At 48.6% G+C, this 18955-nt stretch overlaps 1 protein-coding gene across 5 annotated transcripts in view; it reads right to left on the bottom strand.

Annotated features, from left to right (window-relative positions):
• The window catches only part of Elf4 (E74 like ETS transcription factor 4), a 41027-nt gene that overhangs the window by 8228 nt on the left and 13844 nt on the right, over window positions 1–18955 (bottom strand). For 3 of the 5 annotated variants that reach the window (XM_027940032.2, XM_027940029.2, XM_027940030.2), the window contains exons 2-4: window positions 6151–6428; window positions 1812–1983; window positions 1351–1443 (exon numbers count right to left, since the gene is read on the bottom strand). In XM_027940032.2, the coding sequence (XP_027795833.1) occupies window positions 1351–1443; window positions 1812–1983; window positions 6151–6222 (337 nt within the window). In that variant the 5' untranslated portion in view covers window positions 6223–6428. Of the gene's footprint in view, window positions 1–1350; window positions 1444–1811; window positions 1984–6150; window positions 6429–7489; window positions 7658–18955 lie in introns of those variants that run through there. The other 2 variants (XM_027940031.3, XM_071606335.1) reach the window with 2 other exon arrangements.

Genomic DNA, 18955 nt, shown 5'->3' on the forward strand with positions numbered 1-18955 from the left:
AGTGGTCTCCCAGCACTGCTGAACCCAAGAATTGGGGGCACCTAGGGAGGGTTGGTGTGCTGTTCCCCACAGCCCTAGACATAGGTCATACCTGAAAATGCCTCAGGAGTATTGTACCATGAAGGGCAGAAACATCTGCAGAGCTGTGAGCATGAGTTGGCCTCAATCACAGCTGCCACATTTATAGCCCACTGCCAGCAGTGGGAAAGTTCTGGGTAGCATACAGGGTAACAGGCCCCCTTGATTTGATCTTTCACTTATTTGACAACTCAAAGAGACCTTAGAAACCAGTGAGCCCAATTCCTTTGCTTTCCTGATGAGGAAACGAAGACCAATCCAAAGATGGCAAAATTTGTGCTCAAGGTTACAGCAAGTTGCTGCATGGTACATGTGGGCACTTGGTATCCTGGCCAAATATTAGTGAGAGGCAAGATGAGATCTCTTACCTTTCAGATCCAGGGCTTTTCTTCCCCTCACTGCATCACAGTACCCCCTAGGGCAAGGGAAGTTGAGGGGGAACCTTCCTGTGGCAGTAGGGCATTTGCCTGAGAAGGTGCTGGGAGGAATCTGCCTTGGGAACCTCCTGGAGGGCTGGGAGCCAGGGAGGATCAGCAAGCATCTGAGACCTCTTAGGGTCTAGCCTCCATTAACAGGGGAGGGATGAAGATGTACCAAGCCTCCTACAATTCTCAATAAGCTAGGTCCTGTGTTTCTTAGTCTTCCCAGGAGCCAAGTAAGAGAACAGAAGGGCCCCAAAACCCCCTGGACAACAGTGTTCAGCCTTGAAAAGGCTACAACATGGATGGACTTTGAGGACACTATGCTAAGTGAAATAAACCAGTCACAAAAGACCAATACTGTATGATTCCACTTAAATGAGGTATGGAGAGTAGTCAAATTCATAGACCCAGAGAGTAGAACGGTGGTTGCTGTGGGTTGGGGATGGGGGTTAGGGGATGGAAGTCATTTAATGGGGATAGAGTTTCAGGTTTACAAGATGCAAAGAGTTCTGGAGATGGATGGTAGTGATGGTTACCCAACAATGGGAATATATTTAACACTGCTGAACTATAAAACTAAAAATGAATAAGATGGTATATTTAATACATATTTTACCACAACTTAAATATTGGATAAAAACCCAAAAGTCACCCTGGCCATTTTCTCCATGTCTCCAGTGCCCTCATACCCCTGCCTTACGAGTCCCAGCTCAGGCCTGTTCATATGCACATGGGTGGGGTGTCGGCACCTAGGCCTGCCTGCACGTGTGCCTCGGAATCCACTACACGGACGCAACATTTTCAAAGGCAGCTGTGTTGCCTTGAGTCAAGGCCCTGGGGTCAAACTTACAGATCTGCTTCTCATCCAGGATATCATTAGGAGATTCCACATTCAGTAAGACTTCAGTGGTTGACACGGTATGTGAAGTGGCCTCATTGTCATCTGATTCCAGGTTCCATGGGAGGGGGGAGAAGAGTTCTCTTAGGGCACAATACAGCTAGAACCAGGGCCAGCCCAGGTCAACAGAGTAGTAAGTAGAGGAGTCACAGGGACCCTACTGGAAAGCTGGAAAAGAAGCCGTCTACCTCCTGCCCTAATTCTCCACCCCCTCAGCTAATCTCCACTCCTCCTTGTCCCAATCTCATCTACAGTATGTGAATGCATTAAGATGGTTCCTTTTCTATGAAGTGGCACCCCCTTTCATTGGGGGCCTTTCTATTCTGCTCGGGTTCAGCCTTTGTGGGCTGCTATTCCCTGAAGAGAGAACCCCTCTCTCCACCACACCTTCCCTGTCCATAAAGGAAACAGACCTGCCAGCAAAAAACTGCCCTCCAGGATCTGATCCTGTGTCATGCACAAGGTCCCATCTGTTATGACACCATTGTGACCGTCGTCCAGCTCCAGTCCTGAGTACAGGTGCAGTAATTCGGGGTAGGGTACCTGTTCCACGATCACAGCCGGGAACACTGAAGGGTCTTCCAGCTGTAAAGAAGACAGGGATCTGTTTCAAGGCCCAATTACCTCTTTGGGAAGCCCTCCCTATCAGATTTTGGCATTCTGTGTAATTCCTAATTCTTGGAGCCACCAGGGGGCTGAGGATAACATTGCTCTTGATCCAGCCTCACTAGTTGATGCCGTTAGTTCTTGACTAATACAGATGGCTTAGCTTGGCACCACCTACATTCAACCAAGGGTAAGCATTTGTGTATGCCTGGTATCTAGGACCAAACCCAGGGTCTTGTACATGTTAAGCACAGATTCTACCACTGAACTATAGCCCTGGTCCCAGAAAGCAGTTTTAACTGGTTGGATTAATCCACAGCCTGGAGTTAGAGTTCAGGCTATGAGAAGGGTTAGGCTCACCGGGCATTATGCTGAATGCCTATAATCCCAGCAGCTCAGGAGGCTGAGGCAGGAGGATTGCAAGTTCAAAGCCAGCCTCAGCAACTTAGTAAGGCCCTGAGCAACTCAGTGAGACCCTGTCTCTATAAATAAAATATAAAAAAAGGGCTGGGGATATTGCTTAGTGGTTAAGCACCCCTGAGTTTGATCCCTGGTACTAAAAGAAAAAAAAAAAGTTTAGGCTCATTCTGAGGCTGGTGGAAAAGGATTAGTTGATAGCAGGGATGAGGGGTTCAATCTAAAGTCAGGTGAGCCTGGCATAGTGGCCTACATCTGTAATCTCAGTGACTCAGGAGGCTGAGGCTGGAGGATTGCAAGTTTGAGGTCAACTTCAGCAACTTAGTGAGACACTGTCTCAAAATAAAAAATAAATAAATAAAAAGGGAGCTGGGGGTTGTGGCTCAGTGGCACAGTGCTTGCCTAGCATGTGTGAGACACTGAGTTTGATTCTCAGCACCAATATAAATAAACGAAATAAAGGTCCATTGGCAGCTAAAAAAATTTTTTTTTAAAAAAAGGGTTGGGGATGTGGCTTGGTGGTAAAGCATCCTGGGTTCAATACCCAGTATGACAAAGAAAAAAAAGGGAGGATAACAACTGGGATTTATTTATTTATTGCCATAGGGATTGAACACAGGGCACTTTACCACTGAGATGCATTCCCAGTCCTTTTTTTTTTGGTACTGGAGATAGAACCAAGGGGTGCCTAACTACTGAGCCACATTCCCAGCCCTTTTTACTTTTTTGTTTTAAGACAGGTGTGTGCTACTATGTCTAGTTTATTATTTTTGGTGCTAGGGATGGAAGCCAGGGCCTTGGGCATACTAGACAAGAGCTCTACCACTGAGCTATATTCTGAGCCCTGTTCTTAAAAAAAATCTATATAGTGGGCTGGGGAGTTACCTCAGGAGTAAAGCACTTGCCTCACATGGCCCAGGATGTGGGTTCAATCCCCAGCACCACAGTCAAAAAAAAAGTTCTCGGGCTGGGGATGTGGCTCAAGCGGTAGCGCACTGGCCTGGCATGCGTGAGGCACTGAGTTCGATCCTCAGCACCACATACAAACAAAGATGTTGTGTCCGCCAAAAAACTAAAAAAAATAAATATTAAAAAATTCTCTCTCTCTCTCTCCTCTCTCTTTAAAAAAAAAGTTCTATATAGAGAAAATACACCAGAATGGTAATAATAGTTATATTTTGGTTGTGGGACTTAGGATGGTTTTTCCCTTTTATTTCTACCTTTCTGTATTTTTCAAATTTTCTTTCAATGAGACATTAAAATTTGCTTCATTAAAAAAAGAATGGGAATGGTTCCCTCTGTCAAATATTTCTGGCAGATTCAGAAAAGTGAAAATTTATAAACCATCTTTGGATTTGACCACTGGGCAGTTTCCCTTGCTGGAGTGGTTTCAGAGCAGTGCTGGAGGGGAGTGTCCCAGGACAGGTTACAAAAGATATGAGGATGAACTCAGGCAGGCATCAGGTGTAGTGACTAAGGCCACAGTGTCTAGAGCTCTGCTGTCCTATATGAAAGCCACTAGCCAAGGAGGACTTTAAATGTAAATGAAAATTTTGAAAAGATTAAAAATTCATTTCTTCAACTGCTCTAGACACATTTCAAGTGCTCCATAGCCACATGTGACTAGTGACCCTATACTAGATACCACAAATACAGAACATTCCAGCATTCTTGAAAATTGTATTGGATTGTGCTGATGTAGATCCAGACTACTTAGGTCTGAAAACAGCTCTGGTACTTACTGGCAGTATGACCTTGGGAAAGTTGCCTAATATTTCTGTGTGTGAGTTTCCTCATTTATAAAATTGGGATACTCATGTTATTGATACCTTAGGGTTGTTTAAATAGATCAGCACACATAGAGCACTCAGAACAGGGCCTGGTACAGAGTAAGTTCTCCTAAGTGTTAGGTATCAGCCACTTCTAGGAGAAGAGTAATATTTTATTTCTTAACCTGGGTAGTAAGAACATATGTGTTCATTTTATAGTCTATCTATGGTTTATGCACTCTTTTGTACTCATTTCACAACCAAAATTGTTTCCTAAGAAGAATGAAAGGGTGGTAAAGAAAGTAAAAGCAGAGGGTGGAGACTATCTTGGGACTGGGAGAGAAAGGACCTAAGACGGTGGTATTCTGAAGGAAGGGGTTAGAAGGGAGTAAAGGTTTTCTTTTAGGGTTGAGGAGACCTGAAGACGTTCAAACTGAAGAAGAGGATCTGAGGATCTCTGAGGTTGGAAAGACGAGTGGGGACTAGGTGGGAGAGGGAGGGCTGGTGGGCACAGTGGGTGGGGGATAAGGAACAGGAAAAGTGATTGATGGTTTGAGGTTTTGAATAAAGCAAGAAAGAACAGATAAGGTACAGGGGTAGACATTACCCTGGGAAGGAAGAGGGATACATCATTTTACCAGGTCAGTGAGAAGGAAATAAGAATGGGAAAGTTTTAGATAAAGGTGAGAAGGGAGGGAACTTAAAGGCATCCTTAGCTTTCGGCTTCTTTATGGACTGGAGAGATTGCTGAGGGTGGAGGTTGGGAGGGCAGGATAACCTCTGTGAAGAACAGAAACAGTTGCTGAGCACACTAGAAAGGGATGAAAGGTGGGAAGTAGCATGGAGAATCCCGTTAAGGACAGATATTTCTTCCTTTCTCATCTGATGCCTTCCACAAGACTAGGCACAGCAGAGTTCAATAAAATTGAACAACCTTGGAAAAGAAGCAACGGGATTGTGGGTGCAATGCACTCGAGGCCCATTAGAGGGCAGCCTTTGGTAGGCTGCCAGATATGGGACGGTTTTCCATCCTTGCAAGGATTTAGGATAGAGCATCAGAGTTAAGCTGGTGTGTCCTGAGAAATAATTCAGCTAGATATCCTCTTGGCAAAGAAGGGGAGATGGCAGCCAGACATGGTAGGGGACATGACTTGGCCAGGTGACACTGTGACCATACTAGGATCAAAACCTAGGGTTCCTGATTCCCCCTCTTCCATTCCTACTACCATACCTGGCTACCTCTTCTTTCTCCACTGTGTGGAAGGTGGAGATGGGGAGAGCACTGATAAGTATTCCAGGATATCATCCAGTGGGGACATCCAAGTGCATGGAAAAATGTGCCCTCTTAACCCCAGTGCATCACAAGGTATGGAACACAAGGGACCCGAGTGCCTATCCTATCCTATTTCCAACTTCCTTCCACCAAAAGAACACATTTCCAGTTTTTCTGAATCTTCAGGTTGAGGCTGAGAAGACGGTATGGAGAGCCCATCAACTGGGTTGCAGTCATGAGTCTGGAGATGCCAGGACTTGGACTCCACCCTGCAGTTCCAGCTGGCAGTGGCCCCTCCTACTCCTTGGTTGTCCTAGCTATTTCCTTGCTGTGACACTGAAGGTGAAAGGTAGTGGCCCCAAACCCGCATGATTGTCAGTGTACACTTCATGCATTCAGTCCCTGCTGCTGACTGGCTGATAGCTCAGCTGATTGACCTAGCAGCTGCTTGGCTGGTTTGGTGGTTGTATGAGCCCCACGTGGGCAACCAGATCCCTAAATGACTGTCCAGGGATGACTGACTGGCTGTGTGAGTGAACATCTGGTGCACATGCTGACTGGCAAGCAGGCCAAGTGCCCCGAACATAGTAGGTGCTTGATGGATACTTGAGATCTGGCTCACTGGCTATCTGCCTGCCTTCCTGTCCATTCCCTTGGCTGATTGTGCTTTATTCTCTGGGGTCATACCTGGTGGATATCATCCATCCCGTTGCTTGCAAACTCAAAGATCAGGTCACTGGGTTGCAGGGTAATAGCCATACTGTTTTCTCCCAGAGCAGAGCCGACAGCGGGATTTCCCGGGCTCTCTGTAGCTGCAGCACTTTCTTGATAAAGAGATGCTGTTCAGGTACCTTGAGGCGAGAGTCTCCGCTGAGCCACAGAAGGACACGTAGAAAGTTGGAGTGAGTGGTGGCTTATGCCAAGCTCAAGGCTGCATGCTGGGCTGGGCCAACTGCAGGGGCAACCTAGGGAGAAGGGAGAGATGGAGACTCTGAGTAAGTCACCTGCCTTGAACTCTGTGGTTGGGACAGCTGGCCAACCTGAGGGTCTCTGCTGTGCCAGCACAGCACAGGCCACAAGGAGAGGGACAGCTAAAAGAGAGGGGGAGGCAATGGGAGAAGAAGAGGGAAGAGGAAACGGCTGAGCCTCAGTGCCTGTCAGGGTCACCAGCATCTGTCCCTCTAAGTGGGGCAGAAGTGTGAAGAATCCCTGTAACTCCCTTGGTTTGGGAAAGAGTTGTGAGGGGGTGTGACAGGACATGGGAACTTGCAGGGTGTTCCTGAGGCTCAGTTTACCTTGGGAGTACAGGCCAGTTAGCTCCAAGAGGCATTCTACAGAGGAAGAAATGTCCCACTGTGCGGGGTTTTGTGGTGTCAAGGCCAGGGGTGGCCAGACCCTGCTCTTAGGGAGAAGACTCTCAGACCTGGCTGTGTCTACAGAGCCTGGAGACAGAGGGACAGGTGGGCCACATGCCTTGCGTGCTTGTTAGCATCCCTGCCCCTCCCCCACCAGCCAGAGAGGGTGGCCTCTGTGCTGTGTGTGGGTTTGTTCTTGGTTCAGCTTTGCTTTCAGTTTCAAGACTGAACTGTCACCCTGGGAACTTGTGAGGAGAGTCCTGGCTGGGGGGAGGGGCCAGCAGAACCTTCCCCAGCCTCCAGGGCCGGCTCAGGGCCCCTTTTCCAGGAAATCTCTGCTTCAGCCCACACACATCTCTCCTCATCCGAATGTCCCCATGCTCACATGGCATCTGGGCCACTTCCCCTGCCTCCACTCCTCACTGTCAGCACCCTAGCAGCTCCTCCACGCTGGGTTACACCCATGGCCACCTTCCAAAGCCCTCTCCCCACCCCCTTCAACCTCCCTCCTGACAGCCTGCTCTGCTGCTTCTCTGCCCCAGAACACTGGGGCGTCTGTACCATCCAGGTAGGAGTATGTCTTTGTGTCTTTGGCCCTTCAAGTTCATTTGGAGTGTGTGATGTTTTCACTGTGTGGATGTGCCCCAACAGCCTGATTAACCCATAAGCACCTGAAGAATTGTGACTGTGCACCATAGTCAGAATGACACTCTTAATCCCACCTCCTTGACACTCCCTGGGCAGTACCAGGGTGGCAGAACCTTGTCCTGGGTTGGAAAGAAATGAGGAACTTCAGAGAGGGGCAAGGGGGAGGAAAGGGAGGGGGACCACGGGTGACCTCCCTGATGACCGCTCTCCCTCACAGGAGACACCCATGCCTCTCCCACTTCCTTTCTGTTAGGCCACAGGGCTGGCCCCGCCCTCTCCCCACCCCCACACCTTTCCACCCACCCCAATAAAAAGCCAAAGAAGTCACTCAGCTCATTGCAACCTGTCAGTCTGAGTTTCCCTTTGGATGAATGAGAAATTGAGCCTTGGAGGTCCATCCCCAGCAGGACCTAGGGGAGGCACCTGGAAACAAGGGTCTTATCTTGGTTCCATCCCCCATACCCTGCCCCACTCCCACCTGGCCCTGTATGTGACCAGGTCTCCCAGTATCCTGCAAGGTCTCACAGGGCCATTTATGCTTGGAAGGTCTGTCTCCCCTAGCCTAAGCGCCCCAAGGCCTGCATTCCGCAGTTCCCCACCCTCCCACAGGCCTGTCTGTCTGCCCCCAGGAAACATTCTCATACTAATCAAATGAAAGGTGATCACTTTCACCTAATCCCACTTTGTCTAAACACGAAACTCCTCTGTCTGCCCCTCCCCCAAGGTCATTCCGCTATGGCCCTTCCTTCCAGGTTGGCTTCTTGCTGGCTTCTCTTCGCAGACCAGAATTTCACTTTTGCAAGTTCACTGCATGTGTTCATCGCCTAGGGAACTCGTATGCACCTTCCTTCGTCCCCCGTTGGACAGTGGCTGCCTGTTGGTCATAGAGGAAAATTTAGCATCCTGCCCTGTGCCTGGCAACAAGCAGACACTCAGTTCGTGTTTGTGGAATGAACACAAGAGGGAGGGAACAAAAGAAAGAAATGATGAATGAATGGGACTGGCCAGTTGGCATCTGTGAGGTGTGTTTTCTGGGTGGTGTGTAACTGTGTGTACACGAAGGGCCTGTAGGTACCATGTACTTTTGTCTTACAAAAGAATGGGACAAATATGCAAACCCCGAGGTAACATTAGTATATTTTGTTTGCATTGTTACATGGCTGCACTACTGTGCTTGCTGTGGGTGTGCAAACACACAGCAGGTATACACATGTACAGGGTGTGTGCCTGTGTCCCAAGAGTGGGATTTATGCGTGAGAGTGTCAGTAAGTCAAAGGGCTGCCCTGGTCTGGCCAGCAAAGCCACAAGCTCAGTCATCAGTTCTTCCTCCTCTGGGGACCAGTGGCCTCAACTACCTTTGTGAGAATGAGAAGCCCAGGCTATGGCTGGCTCAAAGAGGTTGTGGTGAAGATGGGGGAGGGCTAGGGTTCTGCTGGCTGAAGGGTCACTGTTACTCTGTGCTTCCCAAGAGAATAGCCTCAGAATAGGTATGGAGCCCATGGATCCCTGAGGCAAGTTCCCCACAGTGGTCCACTCTGCTGGGTCAGGAGGCAGCCAGGGCATGCCACTGGATTGGCTGAAACTCTTGGCCATCAAATACAAAGAGGAGAGATTCGAAGTAAAAGAGATTTCAGTGGCACTATTTGTGTGCCCATGTTTAAGTATCTAAATTTGGGATTTCACTAGTGTAGGTTCTAGTGGCCCACAGTTGTGAGGTTTTGGGAGATGGATTCTTTGGGTCTCATTCTGCTCTGGGGCCTGAAGCTAAGTTCAAGGGGTGTAGGGGGAAGAAGTAGCTGTCCTAGTCTCTTGGCCAAAGGTAAGAAACCTGCCCCCCTCCATGGAACCTTCTAGTCCAGAATGTTTCCCCCTCCCCCTTCAAAGATGTTTGAGGATTTGAAAGTGAGAGGTGGAGAGAGGCACATTTGCATGTTCACTTACTCTCCCCCAGTCCCTCAAAATAACCTCCCTCTCCCAGGAACCTGAAACCAAAAAAGCCACCACCACAGAAGGCCCGCCCTGCTGGAGGCCTGGAGAGGCCCACACTAGGGGCACCTCTCTCCAGGGTCCTTCCAAGAGCGCCTGGGATAGAGCTTCAGTGACCTACAGCATTGGACACTGCTTTGCTGGCAAGCAGCGGGGTGGGGGTGGGGGCCGGGGAATATACAGACAGGGAATTGAAGTACCAGGGAACCCTTAGTAACTGGTGGTGAATCCCTGCCACCCTGCCCCACCACTGCACAGCTCACAGCTGGCTCCACTCAAAGTCCACCCCCATGGTCTGACCTATTGGGGCTGAAAGTGAAGTCTTTGTGAGACTATATGGCCCCTGGAGGCTGCTGAGTGTACAGTGCAGGAAAGAGCTAATGGCAGAGCACCCCTCTGTCCCCAGCCAGCAAATGCACCTCTAGCTCTCTGTGGTTCTGACTGCATTTCAAAACCAAAGCAAAATAGAAGTGGTGTGAGCTGCTTCTACATCACCACAACTGGGCCTCCTGCAGAGGTACAGACCCTTCCTGGGGCTGTCACTGGAACATATCAAGCAGTGTCCAGCGCCCACCCATCTGGGCCTCCCCTACAGGAAACAGCCCTGATGTGAAAGCCACGTCCACAGTCTCCATGGAGTAAGTTTAAACCTACACCCGTTGAGCTGAGCCAATGGCTCTCACAGAATTGCTGGTAACACCCGTGGCATTTTCTCACATGCCAGGAAACATGGGGGCCAGATGGTCAGCAGGGCCACAGAGCACAATTCTCCTTCTCCAGTCCCTTGTCCCCTCTGAGCCAACTCACACTCCTGAAATACCTTGTCCTCCATGAAACCTTTCTGGAATTCTCTGGAAAGGAAGTGACAATTTCCTTCATGCCATTTCCCACTCCCTCAACACCCCTCCCCCACAACCACAAACAAAATGGAAACTACCCCAGGAACAGCTGTACCCTCTCCTTAAAAACAGCCCCTCCTCCAGCTAAGAGTCATCAAGCAGTGAATGTGCCTGCTTCACCATGTGACCAGTGGCGTGTATTTAAGAGCCACAGGACCAGAGTCAGAGATCCAGTCTGTAGTCCTGCGCAGAGTGGAATTAAGCTATCCACAGGACTCAAACTCACAACGTTAGCCCAGTTAGGACTGGGCTCCAACCAGCCAGCTAATCCCTTTCTTGAGCAAGTGCCCAATTAAGGGGCGGGGGCCATAGCAATTTTGTCAGCCCCTTCTCCTCAATTCCTTTCTTTTCACTGCCCCCTCCATTTGAGATGAAATCAGGAAGAGGGAGGGAAAAAAAGAAAGGTTTTGCAACGCTGTTGGTTGGGGTTTCTCTGTGCTTATTTACAAGAAAACCCAGTTTCCTTCTTTGCCCTTCTGCCACTGACTGATTCCAACGTAGGCTTGTCACAACTCCAGTAATAAGGTGGGCCCTCACCATCTGGTGACTCAGAGCTCATCCTCACCTGTCCCCTTCACCCTTCCTCTGCTCTCCTCTTGGTTTTGCCTTCCAAGGCCCCAACCTGCCCAGGAGGTAATGGCAGGCCCCAGGCAAAATGATGTTCTTTCCTCATTCTCCAGGAGACCCATGGCCACTCAGGGTGTGTAGCACCTTTCAGACAGGGGAACAGGAGGCAAGTGCTCTCCTGGCTGCATCCATATAAGCTGTACGACCCTGGAAAAGTGGCCACCTTTCTGGGCCCTGGCTTCTGTCATCCCTCAGGGGAGCGAGAACTGAGGGTAATCAGGGCTTAGCCAGTACTCCCCAGAGAGTCTCAAGTGAATGGAGAGGATGGTGGGAAAGAATTTTGAAAATTAAAAAGCACTCATTCTGAAGATGGGGTTTCAGGTGACCTCCCAGAAACACGGTGAGTGTTGGGGGTGATGACAGTCTCTCGTGTCCCCCTTGGCTCCAGAAAGACAGGGTGGAGTTGGAGGGTTATAGTTGTTAGCTGGAAAGGGGCTGACTCCTCATGTGGGTTGGGGGCCATGCAGGACAGAGTGCTCTGTCCCCTATCCCCCTTCCCCCACCCATGTCACTCCGCCCAGCCCTTTGGGTTGTGGTTATGTAGCAAGAAGAGCACTACAGAAGCCCTAACAGGAGAGGAAGGGGAGGGGGAGGGTTACTAACAAAGGGAAACTATTTCCTCAGTAGCCCTGAGAAAGCCAAATGAGCACCCCCTGGAGGTGCCTGCCAGCCACCATATCCTCATCTTCTGTGCTTCAGGGACAATGAAGAGGCAAAGGGACACTGAGCCAATGATAGGAGAATACACTTCAAGAAAAGGGACAAAGCCAAGCTACTAAATCCCAGTACAATGGGTTGCCAGCTACAGCCTAGGAGGGGCCCCAGGAAGTCCCTGCAGACCAGACCCTAAGAGCATGGGCTTTCTGGCTACAAGGGCCAGCTCTGCCTTGGGACATAGTCAGGTCCTTTTCTCCTTTGCAAAATGGGGATAACCTACCTAACTCAAGGGGCTGTTGTGAAGAGCTGATGGGTTAATGCAGACAAAACTCCCTGTTTTGTCCTGAACATGTTTTTCAATTTCCAGATCTTGTTTGAGACTTTGGGGCCTTGGTTGCTCTGCTAATTTAGTATTCAGCAGGTCTTTACTTAGATGAAGAGGAAGAAAAGAAAATGGAGATGGTTGGATAAAACCAAGGCTGAGGAACTGTAAAATGAATGGTACAGTGAGGCGCCTGTAAATACTCAGGCGGCTGAGATAGGAGAACTGTTTGAGCCCAGAGTTCAAAACCAGTCTGGGCAACACTGGAAGAAGCTGTTGAGAGAGAGAGAGAGAGAGAGAGAGAGAGAGAGAGAGAGAGAGAGAGAAATGAAATAAAATGCATGGTAGAGAAAGAAAAACAGTTTGAATATGAAGAGAAGATTAGTTGGGGAGTTGAATAAGTGGATAGGATCCAGATCCATCAAACAGTAGAAATGGTACCTGATTTGGAGAGCAACTAGAAATTACTGCTGATTTTTTTATTATTTTTTTTAAAGACAGAGAGAGAGAATTTATATATATATATATTTTTTTTAAGTTTTCGGCGGACACAACATCTTCACTTTGTATGTGGTGCTGAGGATCGAACCCGGGCTGCATGCATGCCAGGCGAGCGTGCTACCGCCCAAGCCACATTCCCAGCCCTACTGCTGATTCTTAAGCAAGGGAAGGGCAATTCTTTTTTTATTATTTTTATTTAGTTGTAGATAGACACAATACCTTTATTTATTTTTATGTGGTGCTGAGGATTGAACCCAGGGCCTCACACATGCAAGGCAAGCACTCTACCACTGAGCCACAACCCGAGCCCTTCTATTTTATTTCAAGACAGTATCTTACACTAAGTTGCTTCAGGCCTTGCTAAGTTGCTGAGGCTGACTTTGAACTCGTGATATTCCTGCTTCAGCCTCCTGAGCTGCTGGGATTACAAGCATGTGTCACCATGCCAGGCCAAAACCAATTCTTTAGAAAAAGCAATTTGATCTGGGTATGAGAGTGGGTCTATGAGTGTAGGAGATGGAAGGACACCAGGTGGGGCAGTTGGAACCCAGGAGGTGAATCCCCAAAGGAAAAAAGTAGTAGACTATGGGGTAATATAGTATCTACAGACTCCCAAGATGGGTAGTTTATTCTTTCTAGAAAAATATTAAAAGATGTGGAGTGACTGGAGCAGGATATAGGGCAGGACAAGCAGTTCATCTTGAACATGGTGAAGTGAGGATTAGCTGTGATTATCTTGAAAAACCCAGGAGTACTGGGGGAAAAAGAGGACCCAGGCAGCTTCCATCTTGTCTGGGGTTGAGGCTTCAGGGAAGGAATGGCCTAGACAAGTGTTCAGTGGCCACACAAACCAGCCTGGCCTGGTAAAGAGAGTACAATATAACACAGTGGCAGAGAGTTACATGTGCTTAATGGATGGTGCTTTAGAATGGTACACCCCATCCCAGCCCCCAGGAAATCCTGCTTCTTTCCATTGTTAGGGGAGGAAGAAAACAGGAACACTGACCAGAGACTAAATAAATTCATTAGTGGGCTTTTTTCTTTTTAAAGAAGCTGGGATAATCTGTGACTAGGTACCAGTAGGACTTTAAGTCAGATAACTTTATGTTGAAGGGAGCATGTTCTTTGTCAGGACCCCTGCCAGAGTGTGTCTAGAAACTGAGGCAGAAGTCCTTGCTCAGCTCTGGAACACCCAAGGGAAGGGGCCATGGTGGGGTCACTGGTGCCTGGCACTGGGTGCCCCTCCCAAATGCACTCTTCCCCTAGTTGGTTCTTCCTTCTCTCCTACCACACTATTGAAGTCCCCCCTTGACCAGAGTCCCAGGATATCAAAGTTAAAAAGGGCCTGAAAGATCCATCCCTCTTCTTATCCAACTTCCATACTGAGTCCCTTAGGGAGGGGAAGTGACTTGTTCAAGGTCACACAGCTAGTCACCATGGCTCCCTGGTGACCATTCTTTCTTCCCCTCTTCATTGTCTCCCAGCATCCTCAACAAAGCCAACCCTTTCCTCTGGCAAGAAGGGACAGCAGCCAAAGATTCAGGGCTGGCAAATAACAATGAGGCCACACATGTGCAGAACACATTTAACTTTCACAGTGACTTCCTCCCGCTGCATGCCTTTGTTCACACTGTCCCTTCAGCCTGGTATGCCCCTCCCCAAGGTCTGTGGGTCCAATTTCCACACATCCTTCAAGACTTAAAGCAAATGTTACCTTTTCAAAGCCTTACCCACCTGATATACTCTTTCCTCCTCCTCCTGACACCTTAGCTTGACTTAGACCCAAGGAGGGGTTGACAAATTGTGGTCCAGGTACCAAGTATGGCCCAGTGTCTGTTTTTATATAGCCTAGCCTATGGGCTAAGAATGGCTTTTGTTTCTTTTTTCATTTTTAAATAATTAGGAGAAAAATCAAAACAAGCATATTTCATGACACATAAAAATGATATGAAATTCAAATTCAGTACTGGTCAATAAAGTTTTATTGGCACACAGGTATGTCTATGGCTACTTTTGCCTTATCTATAGTTGTGATAGGCTATTTGCATGAGCCACAACACCTAAAATATTTACTATCTGGTCCTTTACAAAAAACTTTGCTGTGGGGTGTGGTAGCATGTTTGTAATCCTAGTGACTCCGGAGACTGAGGCAGGAGAATCCCAACTTCAAGGCCAGACTCAACAACTTATCAAGGCCCTTAGCAACTTTGTAAGGCCCTGTCTCAAAATAAAAATAAATAAATAAAAAGGCTGTGGATGTGGCTTAGTGGCAAAGCACCCTTGGGTTCAATCCCTAGTACAAAATAAATTAAAAATTTTTGTTCATCCATGGACTGAAGGCCTTGTTCCCCTTCAATGAGAATAAATTCAAGTTTATTTCTGAGAAGAATGCCACAGAGCTGTGGAGATGGAGGTGCCTGGGGGAGGTGTGGGACACTAAATACAAACTCAGCAGGTTCTCATCAGAGAGTCTCAGTCCAGGATTAGGAGTCCTGACTTCTGACCCTGGGTCTGTCTGTGACGTGAACTGAGCAAGTCACTTCTGCTCTATGTGTCTTGCTTTCTTCATTTGCACAATGAGGGGGTTGGGCTGGACGATCCAAGGCCCTTTCTAGCTCTATGATCTAGACTTGCTCATCTGTCTTGTTTTGAGCAGGCCTTGTCCTGATCACTTAGTCCCTACTCCTGGAACAGGAGCTTACAGAAGGTTCCCTTGCCCAGCTGTGGTTTTTTTAAAGCTGCCCCTGCAGGGACGTCCTTCACTCCACACTCACTTGCCCCGCCCTGTCCTTCCCTTCTGCTGACCTGTCCCCCTGCTCTCTGAATTCCTCTCCCTATGGCACATCTGAAAGAGCCCTCCCAAAGCCTCCATTTGGGGACAGGAGGGAGGCAGCAAAAGGACTCTTACCTCTTCTCAACCTCCTAAGACCCACAGCAGATAGGCAAGGGGGCAGGAGATAGGGCCTGCTCTCACCGCACCCCTGCTCTGCCAGAGGAAGCAGCCCCTCTCTGCCACTTCCTGTCCCAGGGGTTTCTGCAGTTTCCCCTTCAGGACCTGCTGGCCCTCCCAGCCCCACCCCTGCCCCACACAGGTCAGAGAGTGCACAGAGGGGAGGATCCCTCACAGGAAGGCTGAAAAGACAGCTGTCTACACAAGGGGATGCCCCAGCAGCAACTCCATCAACCTGCATCTGGGAGGGAGCAGGATTTACTACCTGGGAGGGAGGCACAAAGAGGTCATCTCCACACACCTTCTCCTGTCACTATAGCCTCTGGGAATTATCACAGTGGGTTTGGCCTTAAAGAACTGGATAAAGACCAGTGCCTAGTAGGGACTAGTCTAAAGTGGCTTCAGATGGACAGATTGAAGCAAGAAGGGCCTGAATGAGGAGTTAATTCAGATGGGCAGGTGATACTGAAACCAATGTCACTTCATTATTTTGCAGAGGATTTGCCCCTAGCACCAATGGACAGAGACAACAATGGAGAACAAAATACTAGTCTCATGTAGGTCAAGGGTCATGGCCTTTCTGGGTAAAGAGGCAAAGTACTCTCACATTCTGTAATGGCTGCTGATTTGGCGTGGTGAATTATACTTAAGTACCACCCAGGTATCCTTGCAAGGTGGGGCTCTTACTAGTAGGGCTGGGTACCTGAGAGAGATCTTGAAGACATATGACCTGTTCAGTGAGACCTTCTCAAGGCCATGGGTCAGGACAGCAATAGCAGCCCAATGTCCTGGACCTCTGCCCAGTTGCCAGTCCTCCCAGGGACAGGCCAGAACTGCATAATGATGGTTCTAGAAGCCTTGATGCCTGAGATGAGAGCTTAACGATAGATGAACACAGCCACCTTATTCCCACATTATTCCCCCCATGGTGATTAAGTATTCCATCAGGTTCAAACTGCAGTGAAAGAAACGCAGGGGACTCCTAAGTGAGCTGGTTCTAGATGGGCCAGCAAAAAATGGATGAGGAGATGATCCTGATACCTCTCTTGGCTCTTGGGGTGTTGTCTTCTTGTAACTTTGGCCAAGGGCCTTTCCCAGCAGGCTTTCTGTCAGGAGACCAAGGTCCCACTTTTTATTCTCCAAGCTCCCCAAAGAAACCAGCCTTCCCCCAAGAAGGGGGCCTCACTGTCCCCAAGGGGAGGGCCTACTTCTCTACCCCAGCAAAGTGGAGTGAATACTGTTTCACAGCTGGTATGGGGGACACCAAGGAAGCCTCAGAGACAACATCTGGATGTGCACCTGGGTTCCTGCCAGCCCCTCCCTACATCATCAGTGTAAACCCAAGGCTGGGGTTTGGTTACAAGCCGACTCAAAGCTGTTGGCACGTGTTTGTATAGCACATTGAGCCTGGGTGGAGGGGGTGGAAACACTTGAGGTTGGTGTCAGCACAGGGTGAGCACTTGCAGGGTTGGCACCAGAGCGAATGCTGGGCCCAAAGTGGTGGGTGTGGCCACTATGGCCTAAGCCATGGCCTGTCGGAGGAGGGGCAGAGGGCTGTGGGTTCTTATTTAAATGTGGATGGGATTTTCTCCTACACCATCTGATAGCACTTCAAGTTGCTCCCCCTGCTTCTGAGGAAGGGAGCCAAACAGTAAAAATTACAGGGTGACAGGATGAGGCTCAGGGAAGGTGGTAGGGGTTTAAAGTTCTGGGGTATAGGCTGTGGGGTTGGTATTATGCCCTATAGATATATTATTTCCTTTCTTTGTTTTTCTTCTTTACAGTACTGGGGGTTGAACCCAGGGAAACTCTACCACTGAGCCACATCCCCAGGTCCCCCCTTTCAAACACATTTTTCAGACAAGGTTTTACTAAGTTGCCCAGGCTGGCCTCGAACGTGCCATGCTTCTTCCTCAGCCTCCTAAGTAGCTGGGATTACAGGTGTGCATCACTACACGCTGCTCTCCATTCTTTTTTTTTTTTTTTTGAAACCAGTAGTGGAGATTGAACCTAGAGGTGCTCCGAGCCACATTCCTAGCCCTTTTTACTTTTCATTTTGAGACAATGTCTTGCTAAATTGCTGAGGCTTGCCTCCAACTTTCAATCCTCCTGTCTCAGCCTTCTGAGTTGCTGGGATTACACACATGCACCACAGCACCTGGCCTTCTTTCATTCTTACAAAGTAGCTAGCAAGTGGCAGAACTGGAATTTGAACCCAGGTTTATTTCCAACAACTACATACTCTGTGAACTATGTTTCCAGCAAAATCTATTTTGGCAATAATTCTGTTTTAACAGTTCCATTTCAAAAACAGCAGAAGGAAAGCTCAGAAGAGATTAGGCAACATGACCAAGGTCACATAGCCTGTCAGGAATGGACGCAGAACTCAAACCCAGGCTTTGGTGGCCTTGATCTCAAAGTCCCTGCTTTTCCCTCTGCCTATGCTGGAGATCATCTGCTGCGATCACTAGCACAAGGCTTGCTCGGGATACTCAAATCCGAAGGCTCAGGGCCCCTGTGAGGCTTCTTCAACAGAAGCTTCTCAGATTCTGTGCCCCTTGAGGCCTCAAGCTCAAGCAGAGCTCAGCTTCATAAGTGGATCCTAACTTCCTGAACCAAAATGGTGACAATTTGATTCCATAGTCAGCTGTGGAGGACAGCTTCTAGCTCTGCGGATAGGGAGGCTGACTTTACTCCTGTACCCCAGGGAACTACTATTTCCAGAAAGTTCCCAGCTCTATATCTGGAGTCACCATGGCATAGTCCCTGCCCCATAAATACACAGTTACTTGCCACTTACACATAATGTAAGTCTTGGTCTTATCTTGGGGTGTTGGTTCACATGTTTATTCAAATATTTATGGAAAGCCAGACCTGAGTACCTCATATGTGCCAGGCCCATGGTCAGGGGCTTGATCATAGGTCTACCCTATTCTTCTAATAAAGCTGGGGTGGGTTTGTTTTGGGTTTTGGGGGGGGTTCCTTTCTCTTGGTACTGGGGGTTAAACCTAAGGCCTTGGACATTCTAGGCAAGCATTGAGCTACACCCCCAGTCTTTTTATTTTGAGACAGGGTCTCGTTGTTACCCAGACTATGCTCCAAGTTTCACTCTCCTGCCTCGGCCTCTTGAGTTGATGGGATTACAGGCATGCACCACTGTGCCTGGCCAGAGCCCTATTTCACATGCTCCTGAAAGATATTTTTTAAAACTGAGGCCCACCAGGCACTGTGGTACACACCTGTAATTCCAGCCATTCAGGAGGCTGACACAGGAGGATTGCAAGTTCAAAGCCAGCCTCAGCAACTTAGTGAGGCCTTCTCTCGAAATAAAAAATAAAAAGGGCTGGGGATGTGGCTCAGTAGTTAAGCACTCCTGGGTTCAATCTCTGGTACCAAAAAATAAATAATAATAATAATAATAATAAAACGAGGCCCAGAGAATGGTCATCTAAGGCCACAGGCAAGTGGAAGACTTCTGATATATGACCCTGAGGTTCCTTCCTTCTGCCAGCTCCTCTGTTGCCAGCTCCTCTGTGGCCCTTAGCAA

Source organism: Marmota flaviventris, chromosome X, assembly GCF_047511675.1.
Source record: "Marmota flaviventris isolate mMarFla1 chromosome X, mMarFla1.hap1, whole genome shotgun sequence".
NCBI classification, from domain to species: domain Eukaryota; kingdom Metazoa; phylum Chordata; class Mammalia; order Rodentia; family Sciuridae; genus Marmota; species Marmota flaviventris.